This window comes from Ursus maritimus, unplaced genomic scaffold, assembly GCF_017311325.1.
Source record: "Ursus maritimus isolate PB19 unplaced genomic scaffold, ASM1731132v1 scaffold_35, whole genome shotgun sequence".
In the NCBI taxonomy this organism is placed as follows: Eukaryota; Metazoa; Chordata; class Mammalia; order Carnivora; family Ursidae; genus Ursus; species Ursus maritimus.
In genome coordinates, this window is record NW_024426119.1 from 21196041 (window position 1) to 21216604 (window position 20564).

Sequence of the window (20564 nt, forward strand, 5' to 3'; positions counted from 1 at the left end):
CAGTATGCTTTTACCTGTGTTTGTCTTCACCAATTCCTGCATTAAGTAACTAAACTATGACCTACTAAGTAGGAATTCTACGATACAACAACTAAATAAAATATGTGACACTAGGTAATGCTTTTATTTACATGTTATTTTTCAGTTAATAGGCTTTATCATTTAATACCAACCAGAGAACATAGTTTATTTAAAATTTAGCTTATGTGTTTTTGTTCACTTTATAGGGCTGATTAATATTTTGTTGTATGTGTCTTTCTATGCATGTGGCACACGTGATCCCACAAACACATGATCATAACATTCTTTCAAAACATTGTGTTTTCACTTTGAAGATGTTTTGTAGCTATCTTTCCTTATCAAAAGTAGATCTGTATCATTATTTTAGATAAAACTGTATAACAGTTATATTGACCAGTCCTATATTGTTGGACATTTAGGTTTATTCCATTTTTTAAAAGATTTTTATTTATTTATTTATTTATTTATTTTAGAAAGAGTTGGGGAGAGAGAGTGAGAAGGTGGAGGAGCAGAGGGAGAGGGAGAAGCAGACTCCCCGCTGAGCAGGGAACAATCCCAGGACCCTGGGATCATGACCTGAGCAGAGGGCAGATGCTTAACTGACTGAGCCCCCAGGCACCCCGGTTTATTCCGTTTTTTTAAAACTGGGTATAAACATTTTAATAAATATCCTTTATTATTCTGCTTGGTGTACATGTTATTTCCTTGGTAAATTTGTAAAAGGAGAATTTTGATTGATATTACCAGACTGTCCTCCATGAAATGAAAATAAGGACATTATTTTTAGAGAAACTTTTTTTTTTTATTAGCAACCCCCAGGTGGTTCTGTTTCTCTTGTTGTTGTATTCCACGTCATGAGAAGCATGGAATCTCTCTACTACCTTGCTAGGCTTTAGAAGTAAACTGAACACCATATACAGCAGCCCAGCGATGGCTAAGACCTTCTTCCATTCCATCTAGACAGAGCTTTGAAGTAGCTCTGAGCTGTCCCAGGTTTTTGTTCTAAATGACTACCTGATAAGGACCAGTGCAGAGGGGTTTCTAGTTAGAGTCTCTTGAGAAGGAGGTAGTGGCTCTGACCTCTCTCCTGGGTGTTTTTCTGAGCTACTTCTGAAGAACAGAGATTCACAGCCTCTCAGGGTTGAAAGACCTCTTGCAAATCTAACTGAGCTACCACTTGATATCTGAATCCCTCCAACCACACCCCTTGGCATGTGTCTATCAGTCCGCCCCAGTGATAAAGAATTTACTTCTCCCGAGAGTTAGTCCACTTTATCTATGGATCACTCCGATCAGAGTTTTCCCAGGGGCCAAATTGTTCACCTCTTTTGTTAAACAGAACAGATGGGGAACTTTAAAAGAAATGGCTAAACTCCCAGAGCCAGAAGTGCAGGCCACTACAGAAGCAGCAAGTCTGGTCATGGCTCCCAGTCTGATGTGGTATAAACACAATCCTCGTTACAGTCTTGGAGGTAGAGGGACTCTAGAACTATGTTTTGATTCATTAATCCCCAGTCTCCAAAGATCTGTCATTCATAACCTGTGAAAATTTGTAACATCCTTTCTGTTTTCTTAGTGTTACGCTTTACATCAAATAAATTATTTCTTCAAAATATGTTAACTACTATGTAAGCCTAACAGTCCATTTTTGTCTAGATATGAAACTTTTTGTTTTTGTAAAAGCAAATTGTTTTCAGAAGCCCTGAAATTATAATTTATTTCTGGAATAAGCTGTGTCCTCAGAATATCAAGTTGTATCTATTGAATTTTTCTTTTCCTTTTTTTTTAAAGATTTTATTTTATTTGAGAGAGAGAGAGAGAGAGAACGAGTAGGGGGGAGGGGCAGAGGGAAAGAGAGAGAGAGAGAGAGAAGCAGACTTCCTGCTGAGCAGGAAGCCCGATGCAGGCCTCCATCCCAGGACTCAGAGATCATGACCTGAGCTGAAGGCAGACGCTTAGCCCACTGAGCCACCCAAGCACCCCTCTATTGAATTTTCCTTAGCATGACGTATTTCTCATTTACTATTCATATTCCTTATGGTAAACTCTGCTGTCTGGTGTTTTGGAGGTTGACATTACCAAAATTTTAACTATGCAACTTTTCTAATAGCTACTGTGATTTAGTATTCTCATTTCTTAAAATCCAACCACCCATAAATTTTTCCTGACAACTTCTTAAAGGTTGTCATCACATAGTCACATGCACTTAAGTAGTATTTTAGTTTTCATAATACCACTGTATAATCCATGCTATTCCTTGTAATTCTTATATGATTTTTACATAGGTAACTAATAGATAACTACTGTCATCTCTCATCTTCGTTTCAAACTTTTCATTTAAATATTTAACACTCTGGCTAATTCAGTAAGTCATCCAAAGGATTATAGACTCCAGTCATGGTTTGGGAGGGTTTTTTTTGTTTTGTTTTTGTTTTTGTTTTTTAAGTAAGCTCTACACCCGATGTGGGCCTTGAACTCATGACCCGGAGAGGAAGACTTGCATGCTCTACCAATTGAGCCAGCCGGCCTCCCCTGGAGTTTTTTTAGCTTACCATCTGAGGAGATAATGACTAAATCAACTAAATCTTAGCAAATACTATATTATTCAAAAGTGCTTTTCCTAATAGTTTAATTTTTATCACTTTAAACGTGATGATTCCTCGTGTGTAAGCCATTCTGCTAGGGCTTTAGAGATAAATTATAGTTTTGCAGGCATAAAGATAGCACTCTTACACTCCTTACTCTGTGTGCCCTTCCCCCTTTCTTAATCTGACCTGGTAGGTTTTTCTGAACTACAGGTATTTTTTTAAAGTAGTAGCCCGTAAATGTGAGACTTACTACTTAGATTGCGGACCATCCTTGGTATTCACATGGAGTAGCTGACATCTTGGCATCACTCAGCATTCTATAGATTAGGAGCCACTGCTCTGCCACAATTCTTAGCTTTCCAGGATTACCTGACAAGCTCGGGGGAAGGAACAGAATGAGTCCGGAGTAATCTCCAAGGAGCTAAAATCATGCCAGGTCGCTCATGGCAAGCCTGAAGTAAACTTGAAAACCCACAGAACCACCAGAGTGGAATCTTTTACATCTTTTGCTTCCCTCTGAGGGACACCAGGATTTAACTCAGTGGGTCCCAGGAGACTAAAGGAGACCCTTGATTTTTAATCTAATTGGTTCCTGGAGGAAAGTTGAAAGCTGAGACTACTCTCTTGTTGGCATGTTATTATAAATTAGGGTCCTAGTCCTAAAAACTACAGATCTTCCTTGACTTACAGTGGGGTACGTCCCGATAAACCCATAGTAAGTTGAAAATAGCTTTTTTTTTTTTTTAAGATTTTATTTATTTATTTGACAGAGAGAGAGGGAACACAAGCAGGGGGAGTGGGAGAGGAAGAAGCAAGCTCCCGGCAGAGCAGGGAGCCCGATGCAGATCTCGATCCCAGGACCCTGGGATCATGCCCTGGCCAAAGGCAGACGCTTAACAACTGAGCCACCCAGGCGCCCCGTTGAAAATATCTTAAGTGAAAAAAGCATCTTCCCCTCCTAACCTAGCAAACATCATAGCTTAGCCTAGCCTGCCTTGAACGTGCCCAGAACACTAACATTACCATATAGCTGGGCAAAATCATCTAACACAAAGCCTATTTTATAATAAAGTGTTGACTGTGTTCTATAATTTATTGGATACTGTACTGAAAGTGAGAAACAGAATGGTTGTACTGATATAGAATGATCATGAGTATATTGGTTGTGTACCCCCTCCGTTACGTGGCTAACTGGGAGCTGTAGCTCACTGCAGTTGCCCAGCCTCACGAGAGAGTCTCCAACCACACTGCTAGCCTGTACTTAAAGTATGTGTTGTTTAATTGGATTGCACAACAAATTGAATTTTGTGTGTGTATATTTGCACACATGTTCAACCTGTGTAGCAGGTTAACACTTTTGAAATTTAACTGTGTTTCGCAGACTTGGAGCACTTAAAGTGAAATTTAAAAATTACTACAAATAAGTGAAAATACCTGCAGATGAGATTTTTTGGAACTGGGTAGTAACCAAAAAACAGCACACTTTATATGTTGTAATTTGGGCCTGCATCGTCTACTGGATAATTATAGCATTTCTACTTTGAAACTAATACTGTTGTATAGTATAGACAGAGAAGGACGCCATAGCTCTGAATGTCCACAGCAGAGAATTAGGGTTGTGAGAACGAGCAACTAGATAACAAAGGGACAAAGGAAAGAGGGGAGAAACATGCGTTTGAGTTTGCATCTTTTTCTAATATTTAATAATAATAAAGCACTTAGTTAAAAAATATATGACACAAGACTTTTCAGCCTTTTGGTGATTGGTGAAATTTTGTGTGCAAAAACTGTTGCACTTGACATCCAAAAATCTAAATATGTATAGAATTATAAATGTATAGCTGAATCTTGGACGTTTTGATTGAAGTTTACATAAAAATGATTTTATGCTATGATTTTAACCACCTTTGTCTTAACTGGAATTTGGAAGTATCCATCCTTTCCTTACCCTGCATTACTTGTGAAGTTTACTGTATTTTAATTGCCTCATTTTTATTCCCCTTTCACTCTTTGTTAGTGAATATACTTGAATGTTGGTTGTGACAATTAAGTATTTTAAAGGTGTAAAAAGTGACTTCTTACCAATGATACATTAAATTGGAGACACGTCTTTCTTTCTCTTTCTTTCTTCTTTTTTTTTTTTTTTTAAATGCCAGATACTCTAGATGAATATTTTGAATATGATGCAGAGGAGTTCTTGGTGTCTTTGGCCTTGTTAATAACAGAAGGACGAACACCTGAATGTTCTGTAAAAGGTCGCACAGAAAGTTTCCATTGCCCTCCAGCACAGTCCTGTTACCCAGTAACTACCAAACATGAATGCAGTGACAAGCTGGCTCAGGTGAGAATTGTGTGTTGAGTAGTTTTTATTTATCTTTTATATAAACTAGTTTAAATTTTGTCATCATCTGTGTTACATGATAGTTATAATGTTCACATTTAAATATAAAATTGGTTAAATCTATAATGAAAAAAATCCAAATCCTGGACCATAGCTAATAACCTTGACTCTTAATGCTCTTGAAAGCATAGTAGGTTATCTTTGCAAATCAGCATGCGGGCTGACAGCCAATTTCATACCTGCCTTCTTACAAGCCAGATTTAAGATTATTACTTTTGACTTTGTGTTTATTTAGTAGAATTATCCTCATAATTATTTTCCTCACATTAGTCCGTTTCCCTCTGATATTCCTCCCCCCCCCCACCCCATGGGAGGATACTTTTTGCTATCATATCATGTTTAAAATATTTAGTTTGGTAGGTAGTGTATAATTTGTTAAAAGGATTTTTCTCAATAGTTCCTTTCTTAAATATAGTCTAAAATTTTACACTTTTAAAGTCTTGTCTATTTTGAGCATTTAACGAAAATGAATTTTTAATATTTTGATTTTCACATAGAATAAGTCTTTCTTCTGTAATGATGGTATAATTAACAAACTAGGCTGGGCCACCTCAAGGCCTGTCAGATACTGTGTTATGGCAGTTATTTTTCCAAAAAATAGAACAAAAATAACCCCCAAGAAAATTTGCATCATACGTGTTTGGTACTGATCTTTCGCACTCTAGAGCTCAGTAGTGTTAATCCATTATTTAATGATGAAATCTAAATACACAAGCCTAAGCAATGCTCTGCCATTGATGACTCATTTCTCATACAGATGTCTGTTTTACAATTATCATTTTAAAATTTAAATATAAAATTCCTTGGGCTATTGAGACGTTTTGCTTATATTCATTTTCCCTTAAGTGTCGCCAAGCCAGAAGAACTAGGTCTGAGGTCTCATTGTTGTGGAAGAATAACCTTCCGATCATGGTGGAGGTGATGCTACTACCAGACTGCTGCTACAGTGATGATGGGCCCACCACAGAAGGAATTGATCTCAATGATCCTGCAATTAAGCAAGATGCGTTATTATTAGAAAGATGGATATTGGAGCCAGTTCCTCGACAGTGAGTTGTTGTATTGAGTTTGAAAGTTGTCGGTAAATCAGGTTTTCCATTGCTTTCTATAAATTATTTTAGTAATATGTCATGTCTTTGAATTCTATTCATATAGTAAAATTTAGACATTTGGTACTTATGTGACTTGAAGTGACACTTGTAAATGCGGTTCTATACTCTTGAAAGCACACATCCTGAATGTTTATTTTAGCTTCTATCTTTCTACAATTTAGTCATTTCATACTTGCTGACATTTAAATGATACTTTTTACTTCCCTTAGGAGTGGAGATCGATTTATTGAAGAGAAGACTCTTCTATTGGCTGTCCGCTCATTTGTGTTTTTTTCTCAATTAAGTGCTTGGCTGAGTGTTTCTCATGGTGCTATTCCACGAAATATTCTTTACAGGTATGTCTAGGGCAAAATAAAGATAGTGTGTATTCCATTATGTTTGCTAGCTGCTGAATGATAGTTTACCTTTTAAGCAGTTTATTTCCTTCATTTCTAAATGTAAGTAGATAAAATTTACTGAAGTTTTTCTCAAAACAAGTTAGAGAAATTTAAATGGGAATCAGTATGAACTTTGCTTTTTGGGTTAAATTTGGCATAGAATAGCTTTCAAGAACCAATAATCGACTTAATGCTGCCGTTATAAATACAGTAGAAAAACTTTCTGGGCTGCTGAATTTCCATAATGGTAGACTTACTTAATTTTTGTATCTTGAAAACTATAAATTTACAGGTTGCTGAACAGCTATCTAATTGTCTCTGTGGGCAGGTGGTCATGAGATAGAGAGTATCTCTTAATCACCTTGTACAACAGAATTAGCTGAATCCTTTTATTAGTAGTAAATACAAAGTCTGTTTTTCCTGTTTTGACAGATCACTCTAACTTACAATATTCTTGAGCCTAAATGATTAAATAGCTAGTGTTCTTAAAAAGATCATCCCTATTCTAAACATAAACTATTGTACTTTTTTTATTGGTTTTATAAAAATGACATGCATGGTAAAGTAGCTGAATGTAAAGCCTTTTTACTTCCCTTTAACAGTAATTAATGTAAACAAAGATAAATATTTGACTATTTAAAATTTTTTATGATATACAGTAATAAGTTTTATAATCCATTGATTCCCTATCTCTCTGTATGATTCTAGAATCAGTGCTGCTGATGTAGACCTGCAGTGGAATTTTTCACAGACTCCAACTGAACATGTGTTTCCTGTTCCCAATGTTTCTCACAATGTGGCCTTGAAAGTCAGCGTTCAGTCCTTGCCCAGACAATCTAATTACCCAGTGTTGACCTGTAGTATTCACACTAATATTGGCCTTTATGAGAAAAGAATTCAAGAACATGAACTCAAAGCCCATCAGCACCGCAGTTCTAATGAAGCAGAACTATGTAGTACAAGCAGTTCACAGCGTCTGTGTAGCAAACAATCTTGGACCATGGCACCCGAAAGCGTATTGCATGCAAAAAATGGCACAACTCCAGAATATACTGCAGCTGTCAAAAATGTCAAACTGTATCCAGGCACTGGCAGTAAATCTGACTGTGGAACATGTCAAGCCAATATTCTGGGCTTCAGTGGTAAAGGAGATAAAAAGTCACATGGAACACCAGTGAGAACTTTAAAATCATTTTCAATGATTGACTCCAGTGTCTCTAGCCGCCAGAGTTCCTGGCAATCAGTTGGTGAGACTAATCCTTTAATAGGTTCTTTAATTCAGGAGCGACAGGAAGTTATTGCAAGAATTGCTCAGCATTTGATTCATTGCGATCCAAGCACCTCACATGTTTCTGGACATCCATTTAATATGCAGCAGTCTGGTTCACTTCATTCAAAACTTTTCCGGGTTTCGCAAGAAAATGAAAATGTGAGAAAATGTAAAGAAACGTTCTCCATTTCTTTTGGTAGTGCAGAGCTTACCTCCTCAGAAGATACCAGTGAGGGAAAAATTCAAGTAAAACCAGAAGCTCCTCGAAGTGCAGCTGGCATTTCTGATGGTCTTTATTCTCGTCAGTCTGTTGGCGAGACTAATCCTTTGATAGGCTCTTTACTCCAGGAGCGGCAAGATGTTATCGCAAGGATTGCTCAGCACTTGGAGCACATTGATCCAACAGCGTCGCGTGTATCCCGGCAGTCATTCAACGTGCATGACTCCAGTTCGGTTCCTTCTAAAGTGTTTAGGAGTTTGTATGAAGACAAAAATTTGTTGAAGATTAACAAGGATGACACCTCCGTTTCCATTTCTAATACAAAATTTTCCTTATTAGAAGACAGCAGTGAAGGGAAAAACTTAATACCCAATAAATCATTGAGCTCTTTTAAATGTAATAGTAAAGTCAAGTCCTCTTTGAAGTCTCAAGTAAGAAGAAATCTGTATCAGGACAATCCTAGTGAAATCATTCAAAATACATTTCAAGAGACACAGAACAAAGCTAATGATTTTTTGACTCCCTCAAATATGCCTCACTGCAAAAAAAATAACTCAGATTTGACAGTTAGATTGGAAAATACACTTTCTGAGTGTCGATTTAAGGAGCAAGAAATTAGCAATGAACTTGATAAACAGTATTCAAATTGCAGCAGTATTGATAAACAGATTTGTACAAATAAGTATAAGGAAAAAATAATAAAAAATGAAAATTGTAACCCAGAATCTTTTAACAATCACCGACTTGAGAATTCCAAGAAAAATGACTCAAAAATAAAAACTACTATGTTGGAAATGTCTGGATATTTGAACAAACATGAAAACAACTGCTCAAATAAAGACTCAAAAAGGCCCAAGACATGTGAGCAAAATATTCAACTTAATAGTATAGAAAATTATCTCAATGATAATGAAGTTTTCAAATGCAAAAAGCCAGACCAATTGAAAAATGAACAAGATAAGAAAGAAGAGACAATTGATGAAAAATCACAGAACTGTTCTCAGAGAAAGAATATAAAAAACTGTTTGTCTACATGTGAACGACTGAAAACTACAGAGGTGTTGGTAGGTAACATGTAATATTTCAAATATATTTCTCAAACATTTATTATGGCTTGAATTTTGTTTACAGGAACTCTAGTTTTAAAGGCCCAAGGTACCCGTTAATTATAGTACACAGTCTGTTATAAGCCTGCAATAAAAGGAGTATTAACATCCTTTCAAAATACTCCACTTAAGACCAAATGTTAGACAAAGTCTTCATGCCCTTTTTTGGTTATTTTAATACTGTGGACAAGTGCTGGAGAGTAAATAGTCAGAAAGGAAACTCATTAGCTTAACGTATTGTTTGTTAGCTCTGGCCTAATACAGTGTGCCTGTTGTGTTATGCCACCACTCAGCTAAGGATTTTAAGAATATCTGTGTGAAATCACTAGGCTGTTGGTCAGAATACCTGGGTTCCAGTCCTGACTTCACAATTTGGTCCTTAAGTCACACTGAGTAAGTCATGTATCTTTTAAAAACCTCAGTCTCCTCAGTTTTAAAATAAGAATGATCGATCCCTTGTGCCTGTCCTCAGTTGTGACAATCAAATAACTGATTTTAAATTATTTTGTAAACCTTCCATGTACTATGTAAATAAGATACTTCAGTTATTTTCATTTTATTTAACTTTCTACCAAACCATCTTTTAACTTTAGAAGATTGTTATTCTTAAATGTCCTTTATTTCTCTAAGTATTATCACCAATTTAATTCTCAGTTATATGGAAAACTACTTCTTAACTGCCTTGATCCAAATCTGAATGACCTTAGTTCATCTTCATCACTAAAATTAGTTCTCTAACATACGGATTTAATCAAATGATAGTTTCCAATTTCCTAAAATTATAATTGTCACAAAAACAATTAGCTTTTCATGATTCTTTGTGGTACCTAATAGGGTGGCTTCATTTGGCCATAGTACTTTTCAAGATTTATTTTTTTCATGTTCTTGTTTTGAATATAATCATACAACATTTACTAAGTGCCCAGGCCTTTTTCTGAATATTTTACACAAGATGGCATACTTAATCCTTCCACTAAACTGTGAAGTTAGGTGTTATTATTAACTCCAATTTACAAATGGGGATCCTCAGCTTGGAGAGGTTAAGTATCTTGTCCAAGGTCACAAAGCTAGCAAATGGCAGAGCCAGGACACAAATGAGTCTTTTCTGATTTTCATGTGTTTTTATGAATTTCTGGTGTTTGGGTTTAAACTTCTCTAATTCTCGGGGCTCCTGGGTGGCACAGCAGTTGAGCGTCTGCCCTCAGCTCAGGGCGTGATCCTGGCATTGTGGGATCGAGCCCCACATCAGGCTCTTCTGCTATGAGCCTGCTTCTTCTTCTCCCACTCCCCCTGCTTGTGTTCCCTCTCTCACTGGCTGTCTCTATCTCTGTCGAATAAATAAATAAAATCTTTAAAAAAAAAAAACTTGTCTAATTCTCAAGAATTAGCCTGTTTCTTGTATCACTTCAAAAACATGGTACTGTAACTGCATTATATATGTGTATATATATATATATATATATGTGTGTGTGTGTGTGTGTATATATATGTATATATTAGATTCACATTTACTGTATTTCTATATCATGCTCTGCCAAATTATATGCTCTGAGAATGGCTCTTAATATTAACATAGTTTTATATTTCAGAATATTCTATTTTTTCTACCTGCGAGTAGTTGTTTTTTTCACAAATTAAAAATATCAATTATTAGCTTACCAGATGTTAGAGTCTAAGTATTTATAAATATGACCATATGTTGATAAGGCAACTATATTTGGACATAGTTTCTTTAGAATATTTGAATTTATTCAGTATCTTAGAAAAAACTTAGACATTGTTTTCTGATTAAAGTGTGTGTGTGTGTGTGTGTGTGTGTGTAGAGATACAGATCTGTAGATCATTAGCTTCACCTCCAAGGATGTCATACCTCAGAACATATTAGGAATAAGAATAAAACCAAAAATTACTTAAATATTACCATTAAATCTAATTATTTTCCTAGCAGAAGACTATACCACTGAAACATTCAAGTGTCTGGCGGAAACATAATTTTCATTCTTTAGATGGAACTTCGACCAGAGCCTTTCATCCTCGAACTGGGTTGCCTCTTCTTTCAAGTCCTGTAAGGTTTTTTCCTCTTATTTCATATTTAAAGTTGGAAACATCTAAAAGGTTTACAAATCATTTTATCTAAATTGTAATTGAAAAAAATTTAAATACCTTTAACAGAAATTTCCAGTTAGAAAACATTTTATTTTTTGATATATTTAATAACTATGTGTTAATACAGGGCAAAGCTAAAAGCATGAATAAAAATATTAGGATTATAAAATTTCTCTGAAATTTTTTTCTCATATTTTAATTATTACTAAATATAAAGAAAATATTTAATAGTGTCAAGTGGGTTTGTATAAATAAATTTGTATCTTAGCACTGAAGCTGGTTGACACCACCAGCTGGGTCATTTGGGAATCAAATTTGTGGTTGTCTTTGACCTGGAAGCCATGCAACATCTTATTTTGAGACATATAAATGTCCCCACTCTACATTTACAAGTAGCTTTGTAGATCTGAGTGCAACGGTTAGGACTGTTGCTTTGGAGTCACACTGACTTCACCCTAGCTGTGTGACATTTGTGACACTAGTTCAATAATGTAATCTGAGCCTCAGTTTCTTCATCATTACAAAGGGGGTGATGCTGTCTCTTTTAGTGTGGTGAGGATGATTAGTATCATTCCTAACACATAGTAAGCAATCAGGAGTTAGTTGCTATACCTGCCATTTCAGTTAAACCTGAGGCAAGTGATCAATATCATAGCAGAAGTAAAAACATGTATGTTTTGCTACTGACATAATTTTTGTTGCTTTATCTGTGTTAAGTAAACCGAAAGGATACAATATCTGGCCTATGTTCAAAAAATAATTATTGAATAAGAAATCTAGAATTTAGGGGGTGCCTGGGTGGCGCAGTCATTAAGCATCTGCCTTCGGCTCAGGGCGTGATCCCGGCATTCTGGGATCGAGCCCCACACCAGGCTCCTCTGCTGGGAACCTGCTTCTTCCTCTCCCACTCCCCCTGCTTGTGTTCCCTCTCTTACTGGCTGTCTGTCAAATAAATAAATAAAATCTTCAAAAAAAAAAAAAAAAAGAAATCTAGAACTTAAATTTATAACTTGGACCATAAATGTTTATTTTAGAGAAGTTAAGTTCCAAACCATTTAAAATAACCCCAAATATTGACCTACCTATGGGGTGCTTACAAAAGGTCCAAGTGATCAGGAAAAAAAAATTGGTCAGCATTATACCGATATAAAAAGCACTATAGACTTCTGTTTAGTATGGTGGGCTATGTTTATAAAGGCAGACCCTTCCTCCTCAAATGCAGAAATCCTGATGTAGAATATAACCTTTAATACAAAATAATACATAATGTAACCCTTAAATACATAATATAATGTAAGAGAAAGAAGGATAAATCTCCAAATTTGGGGCAAATTATGGCCCTCTAGGATATCTGAACCTGGTGGGACAGGTACAGACAAGGGGTTGATATGTAAGAACATGTGTACTTCAAAAATAACTAAATCGAAATTTTAAATATGAAACATTTTAATTCCTGTGTACACACACACGTGTGCATAAAAATACAGATGGATTAACAGTGAACTGGAATCAGCTGAATAGCAATTGAGTGAATGGAGAGACAGATATTAATGAAGTACAGGAAGGAGGAGAGATGGTAAAATGCTAAAGAGCCACAGAGGTTAAAATGAGATGTTCAGTGTAAGTCTACTACGAATTCCAAAAAGTAGACTAGATGGAACAGGGAAAATGCAGTATCAGAAGAAATGGAAGTAAAGAACTTTTCAGAATTGAAGACATGAGAGTTTAGATAGAGAACTTCACATTAAGTTCTGACTATAAAAAATAGCATGGTACACTTGTAGAACTCTGAAATATTGAGACAGTTTAGACTTTCAGTATCATATTTCATACGTATACATATTGAATATTCTAGAAACAAGTATTTCTAATTTGCATATTATATGTGATTTTACCTTTATTTTACATCTGAATCTTTCATTTTTAGGATATTTTTAGCTAGCTGGTTTGATTGCTGTCTTAAATGTAATGTGGTATATACTATGGTGATTGAACATGCAGAGCAGTATTTTTCAATCCTAGTCTCTGGGAAGCCCCAGGGTTCTTGGAAATGCACAGTGGGGCGGGGATGGACAAAGGAGCAGCAGAGCTGGCAAGACCCCAGGCTCCCATCACTATTTAATTCTTTTTTGTTTCTTTTTATTTTAAAGCTATCAATCTTTTATTACCCTGACAAAATACAAAAGTACAGTTGACCCTTGAACAACACAGTATGAACTGCCTGGGTTCACTTATATGTGTGTTTTGTTTGTTTGTTTGTTTTTTACTGTAAATGTATTTTCTCTTCCTTATGATTTTCTTAATAACATATTCCTTAGCTTTATTTTAAGAATATAATACAGTATATAACACATACAACGTATAAAATATGTGTTAATCAGCTATTTATGTTAATGGTAAGGCTTCCAGTCAACAGTAGGCTATTTGTAGTTAAGTTTTGGGGGAGCCAAAACTTATATGTGAATTTTCAACTGCAGAGGGTTGGGGGGGTCAGTGCCCCATAATCCCTGTGTTGTTCAAGGGTCAACTACATATAATAAAGTAAAGTAAAAGTCTTTTTATATATTAGGATTCCACGTAAGATTTGGTTTTAGAAAAAAACAAATTCTGCTTCTTAAAAAGTCAAAACCTAGTAAAAGTGCTTTTATTAATTATCTGTTTTTTCCTACCAGTTAATAAAATGAGAACATAAAAACAATATGTAATAAAGAGCATGATTGTGAGTAAGGTGTTTTGGGAGTTTTATTATTTGCCAGATATGCTTAGCTTTCATTTGAAAAGTATTCTATCAATTCAAGAAAAAAAGTTACAGTGTTTTTAAATAGCACTAATGATTATGTTGATCTTAGGTTCCTCAGAGAAAGACACAATCAGGTTGCTTTGATTTGGATTCTTCATTACTGCATCTGAAAAGCGTATCATCTAGAAGGTATTTATTTTAAAATTCGTTTGTGTATGTGAAATACTATTACACTAATTTCTAGTCTTGTGCGATGTTTACTCTAAAACACAATTTCAACAGGAGTATTATTTTCTAGTTGGTTATTTTAAATAACATTTCACACACAGTTATTAATGATTAATGATGAAGGGAGAAAGTAAGACAATGAGTAGCTTGAGTAGCTACTATATATTGGTCATCATAATAAACACATTGGTTTTAAACACTTAAGTAGGTTTGAATATTTCTGGTCATTTGCCTCCTCCCTTTCCTTACATTTCTTTAGGAAAAAAGCCTTGGAAGTGTGTTCCATGTTGACAAGTAATACTCTCATTATTTTCTTTAGTCACATAATTTTGCCTTTGTATTCTCATTTTTTAACTGAAAATGAAGACAAGAAGGCTGCATTATATATTTCTAGTAGATGCCACTATGTGATATAAATTCTGTCTTGGAACTTTCTAGGGTATTACTTATATATTTTTGTCCAATACTATAGCAAAGACCAAAAATTGAATCAGGATTTTAAACTAGACATTTCACATCTTAAAATTTGGTAAGATTAATTTTTTATCTTATAGTTTAAGTAAAATTAAAATTGATCAAATTCTCCTAATTTAATTTTGTACAAAAAGTAAATTAGAAAATATTGTGCTTAATGTGTTCATTTGCTGATTTTCTTTTTAATAGTCCTCGACCATGTTTAAACATTGAAGATGATCCAGATATTCATGAAAAACCATTTCTGAGTTCTAGTGCTCCACCTATAACAAGTCTTAGTCTCTTAGGAAATTTCGAGGTAATGTTTTTAAAAATTATTTTAAGAGTCAAAATTTCTTAACCTAGATCTAAGGTGTTATTTATGTCATTTGTTTGTGACCGAGAAATAAATGAATGGATTGTATATTTCAAATACTTGAAATCACCTTCTTTCCTTTTCTTTTTAAACCTTTACCCTTTCCTTTTTGTAAGAAGTGAAGTTAGAATTGTTGGTAGTGACATCCTAGAATTGGGTACTTTGTAGGGAAGATAGAAGACTTAGGTAAAGTGGAGTGAGGTGTCCATTAATCTAGCCAGAAAACGGACTTAACCACACCTTACATGGTAATACTGGCTCTGAAACCCAGGAAGGAGGAGGTGGGCTGATAGCAGCCCTTTCATGATCAAGGAGGTTGATTTTCAAAATCAAATGGTTCTTTGAACTATATTTGCAACTTTGTTATAAATCTGAATCTATTATAAAATAAGATTATTTTTTAAAAATTGAATGGGTAAAGGTCTCTGATAATGTGCTATTTTATTTAATAAGAATATTTCTACTTGGTGGGGCGCCTGGGTGGCTCAGTCGTTAAGCGTCTGCCTTCGGCTCAGGTCATGATCCCAGGGTCCTGGGATCGAGTTCTGCATCGGACTCCCTGCTCAGTGGGGAGCCTGCTTCTCCCTCTCCCACTCGCCCTGCTTGTATTCCCTCTCTTGCTGTCTCTCTCTGTCAAATAAATAAAGTCTTTAAAATATATATATATTCCTACTTGGGATCAAGTGTATTATGGGATTAGTTATCCTTAATTAGAAAACGACCTTGAACATTGAATCACTATTTGTGCACCTGAAACTAATATAATATTGTATGCCAACTACACATCAATAAAAAAAGAGAAAAAGAAAAACAACCTTAAACATGAACTTGTAAATGGGGTATTAAAAGTGATTTTCATTTTGGTGAGTTTTTATGGGAAAATAATTTAAAATTTGTAGTTTTAGTTTATATAGCTTCGTTGGAACTGTGATGGTTTAATATGTTAACAGTATGCTGTCTTTAATACTAAATTTTAATTTTTAGGCTATCTTTCAAAGTTTTAAAATGAAAAGACTTATGGTGAATTGATTTCTTTTCCATGTCACTTTCCAGGTATCACTTCAGAGATGTTGAACTCTCTATTCTCTGTCATTATTTTAAAATTGCATAAGGTCACTGTGAGTGTCAGTTGTTATGCAGCCTTTGTATTACAAGAAAATTTGTGAGGGGAAAAAAAGAGCATCTGATATGTGAAAAACTTAGGAATGGGAAGATAGTTAAAAGATCAGTACGCTGGAATGTATTTGTGCAGATATGCATACATTTTCACTTCAGTAGAAAAATACAGAGAAGTTCTGAGGTTGTCCAACTCATAGGTCCCTTTTAATTTACAGTTGTACTGTGTTTCAAGAGTTCATTCCTTTTTATTGCAGCAATATGGATATAGCACAGTTTGTTTATTCATTCACCTGATTCTAGATCTTTGGGTTGTTTCCAGTTTAGGACTATTACAAATAAAGCTGCTATGAGGGGCGCCTGGGTGGCTCCGTTGGTTAAGCATCTGACTCTTGATTTCAGTTCAGACCATGATCTCAGGGTTGTGAGAATGACCCCTGCATGGATCCTGCTTAAGATTCTCTCTCTCCCTTTCCCTCTGCCCTTCCCTGTGCCCCGCCCCCTGCCCCGCCACACTGGTGCACTCTCTCTAAAAAAAAAAAATTAAAATTAAAAAATAAAGCTGCTGTGAATATCATGACCTGAGGCGAAGGCAGATGGTTACCCACCTGAGCTACCCAGGCGCCTCGATTATGTACAGTTTGTTATTTTCTTTTATGGATCTTGATTTTGATGTTGTATCTGAAAAATCTTTTCCTAACCCAAGGCTTCTCAACCTTGGCACTGTTGATATGTGAATCAGATAATTCTTTGTTATGTGATCTGTTTCATGCATTGTAGGGTATTTAGCAGAATCTTTGGCCTCTAGCCATTAGAGTCCAGTACCACTGTCTGCCCCTCCCTCCAGCTGTAGCAGTAAAAAAAAATGTCTCTAAACATTGGCACATGTCCCTGGTTGAGAACTACTTGCCTAACCCAAAGTCACGAAACTTTTTTTCTTAACGTTTTATTGTTTTAGCTCTTGCATTTAGTGCTGTGATCCATTTTGAGGTAATATTTATATATGATATGAAGTGTATAGTCAAGTGTGTCATTTTTATGAACATGAATGTCCTATTATTCTCGTTTTGACATGAATTAACGTGAGTTGTCTAACATGTTATTCTTTCTCAAAATTGCTTTAACTCTTCTGGTTCCTTTCCCCTTCTTTATGTAAATTTTAGAGTTAGCTTATCGATTTCTACAAAACGATACTGAGATTTTGTGTGGATTGCATTCTTATAGAGCAATATGTGGAGAATTGACATCTTACGAATATTAAATCTTTTTTTAAAGATTTTATTTTTAAGTAACCTCTACACCCAACTTGCAGCTCAGACTTATAACCCTGAGGTCAAGAGTCGCCTGTTCTAACAACTGAGCCAGCCAGGTGCCCCAGAATATTAATATTTGATATCTGAATATAGTATATCTCTGCATTCATTTAGCTATTTTAAAAATTTTTTCATCGATGTTTTGTAGTTTTCAGCATGCATGTTTTAAACATTTTTGTAGATTTATATCTAACCCGTGTTTTCAGGTGATATTATAAATTATACTTAAAAAGTTTTTAATTTTCAGGATTTCCTGGGTGGCATGGTCAGTTAACTGTCCAACTCTTGATTTTCGCTTGGGTTGTGTTCTCGAGGGCCATGGGATTGAGACCTGCTTTGGGCTCCACACGCAGCACGTAGCCTGCTTAAGATTCTCTTCTCCCTCTGCCACCTCCCTCCACCTGCTGCATGCTCTCTTTCCCTCTCTCTAAAAAAATTTTTTTATGAAAAGGTTTTTAAATTTTCAGTCCTGCATTGCTGTATATCAAAATACAAGTGATTGTGTGTGTGTGTGTGTGTGTGTGTGCGCGCGCGTGCGTATGTGTATAATTGCCTATGACCTTGCTCAGTTTGCTTATTTATTTTATTGATTTTGTTGTTGTTATTTGGGGGTTTTTACATAGACACTAATATCTTCTACAAATTGGATCAGTTTTGTTTCTTATTTTGTAATCCATACCTTTATTTCCTTTTCTTGTTTTGCACTGAGTAGGGCCTAGCATGCATGCTAATGTATTAAAGTCATAAAAACCTGAGTAAATTCAGAAACTAATATAGGTCATTGGCCTTATCCATAGAATTTTTTATGTCCTCTTCCTATGAAAATGTTATCCATCTTTAGATTTATTTTATTTAGGAAACATTTTTGAGTACCTACCATGTGTTGTATATATGCTAGGAATACGAAGCTAGATGATAAAGTTCCTGACTTATAGATGTTACAGTGAACTGAATAGGTAAGTAATTTATAAACTCGAGTAATTATCATTGTAAAAGACATTAACTCAGTCCTCCTATATCCACTCTGTTAAACGAACTGAGGAAAGCTTTACTGAGGAACTGTCACTTGAGCTTAGTTAAAAAGACGAGTAGGAATTTGTCAAGTAAACTTACATGAGGAGTGGGAAGGGATTCTAGACAGGGAACTACATTTGCAAAAGTAGTAAAAGAATATGGGTGATGTTGGAAAGCATCAGTTAGACTTGGAGCATGAGACTCTGCAACTGGGGAGAGATGAGTCGAGAAACATAGGGTGGGATGCATCTGCCATGCTAGGAAGATTTTACTTCATCTGATAGACAGTAGGAAGCCTAAAGTTTTTTGTCTGGTGGGTGATATAATACTTTTATCTTTTAAGAAAAACAACTCTGCTGGTAATATAGAGGATACACTAGAGTCGGAAGGACTTAATTAGAAGATGTACTTGTTCAGAGGAGAGGTTGTGAGGGTCTGAGCTAGGTTAATGGTGGTGGGGAGAGAGCTAGGGCCATGAGACTGAGTGGTCAAATGAACAGAACATGCATTGGATTGATTGCAAGGCAGGAGGGAGATTAGAAGGTTGGTTATAATATAGGTCTTACATTCTTGGCTTTTTGTTTGAGAATTTCAGAATTGCTAACATCACAGTTTGAACTTTACAGTACACAGACTATTATGCTCGTGATGACTCCCAGTGTTCCTTTTCAGTCAACTACTGAATCAAAGAAATGGTACTCACATTTCATGATACGTGTATATACATATAATATATGTATATATAAAAAAGAGCTTGTGAAAAGTTTAAAATGTTTTTCATACCTAGCAAGATAGCACTAAATTGTTAAAAGTGATTTTCAGCAAGTGAGCTTGAAAGAAATGAATAAGAGCTTCTCTACTATTTGTATTTCTGTGGTTTAAAAATTTTTTATTTATTCATTTATTTATTAGAGAGAGAGTGTGTGCGCATGAGCAGAGGGACAGAAAATCTCAATCAGGGGTGCCTGGGTGGCTCAGTCATTAAGCGTCTGCCTTCAGCTCAGGGCGTGATCCCGGCGTTCTGGGATCGAGCCCCACATCAGGCTCCTCCGCTGGGAGCCTGCTTCTTCCTCTCCTACTCCCCCTGCTTGTGTTCCCTCTCTCGCTAGCTGTCTCTCTGTCAAATAAATAAAATCTTGAAAGAAAGAAAGAAAGAAAGAAAGAAAGAAAGAAAGAAAGAAAGAAAGAAAGAAAGGAAAGAAAGAAAGAGAAAGAAAAGAAAGAAGGAAAGGAAAGGAAGAAAAGGAAGAAAAGAAATCTCAAGCAGATTTGACTTGGGGCTTCATCTCTTGACCGTGAGATCCTAACCTGAGCCGGAACTAAGAGTTGGAAGCTTAACCAACTACACCACCAAAGATGCCACTTTATTTCTCTGCTTTTAAGTTTTTGTCCAATGTTAAAAAAAATTAAACTATAAAACATATGTCACACATAACAGTATTTTTTAAAGAAGGAATTATTTTTCAGTTGAAGTTTTAGGTACTTGGCTTTCTCATTGCATATGACCTGTTAACAAGATTTGAAGTGCTTCTCTGTGGCTGGTACCTGGTGGATAGGCTCTGTGAAGAGTAAGAAAATTTCTGATATTATACCTATATCTCTGGTAGAATATATTTTTATTTACAGAGATAAGAATAACATATTAAACAATTAGGTTTAACTGACAGTAAAGTTTAAAAATAGTTAGGCATGAGTTGGAATAGTGAGAGGAGGCCAAACTTCATACATTAGTAGAAGATTGATGGAGGACAGGTTGATGGCAGGTCAGATAAACATCTGAAATGAGGACATGGAACTGGTGGCAACCTTATTTTATTTATTTTTTTATTTTTTAGGTTTGACCTGTCTTTTTTTTTTTTTTTTTTTTTTTTTTTTTTTAAAGCAGGTTTCAGGGGCACCTGGGTGGCTGTCATTAAGTGGCTGCCTTTGGCTTAGGTCATGATCTCAAGGTCCTGGGATCGAGCCCTCATCCGGCTCCCTGCTCAGAAGGGAGTCTGCTTCTCTCCCTGCCCCTCCTCCTGCTCGTGTGCTCTCTCTCTGTCTTTCTCTCAAATAAGTAAAATCTTTTAAAAAAATAAAGTAGGTTTCATGCCCAGCATGGAGCCAAGTGTGGGGCTTGAACT

The 20564-nt window shown here is 35.6% G+C and overlaps 1 protein-coding gene across 4 annotated transcripts in view; it reads left to right on the forward strand.

Moving 5' to 3' along the window:
• FAM214A (family with sequence similarity 214 member A) overlaps positions 1-20564 on the forward strand; it is an 89501-nt gene that overhangs the window by 55016 nt on the left and 13921 nt on the right. For 3 of the 4 annotated variants that reach the window (XR_005831978.1, XM_040620625.1, XM_008705985.2), the window contains exons 3-9: positions 4766-4950; positions 5857-6059; positions 6332-6457; positions 7208-9053; positions 11041-11160; positions 14051-14130; positions 14833-14941. Coding sequence is in view for 3 of the 4 variants with exons in the window: in XM_040620625.1 (XP_040476559.1) it covers positions 4766-4950; positions 5857-6059; positions 6332-6457; positions 7208-9053; positions 11041-11160; positions 14051-14130; positions 14833-14941 (2669 nt within the window). In the remaining variant the exon portion in view is untranslated. The remainder of the gene's footprint in view (positions 1-4765; positions 4951-5856; positions 6060-6331; positions 6458-7207; positions 9054-11040; positions 11161-14050; positions 14131-14832; positions 14942-20564) is intronic. The other variant, XM_008705986.2, reaches the window with a different exon arrangement.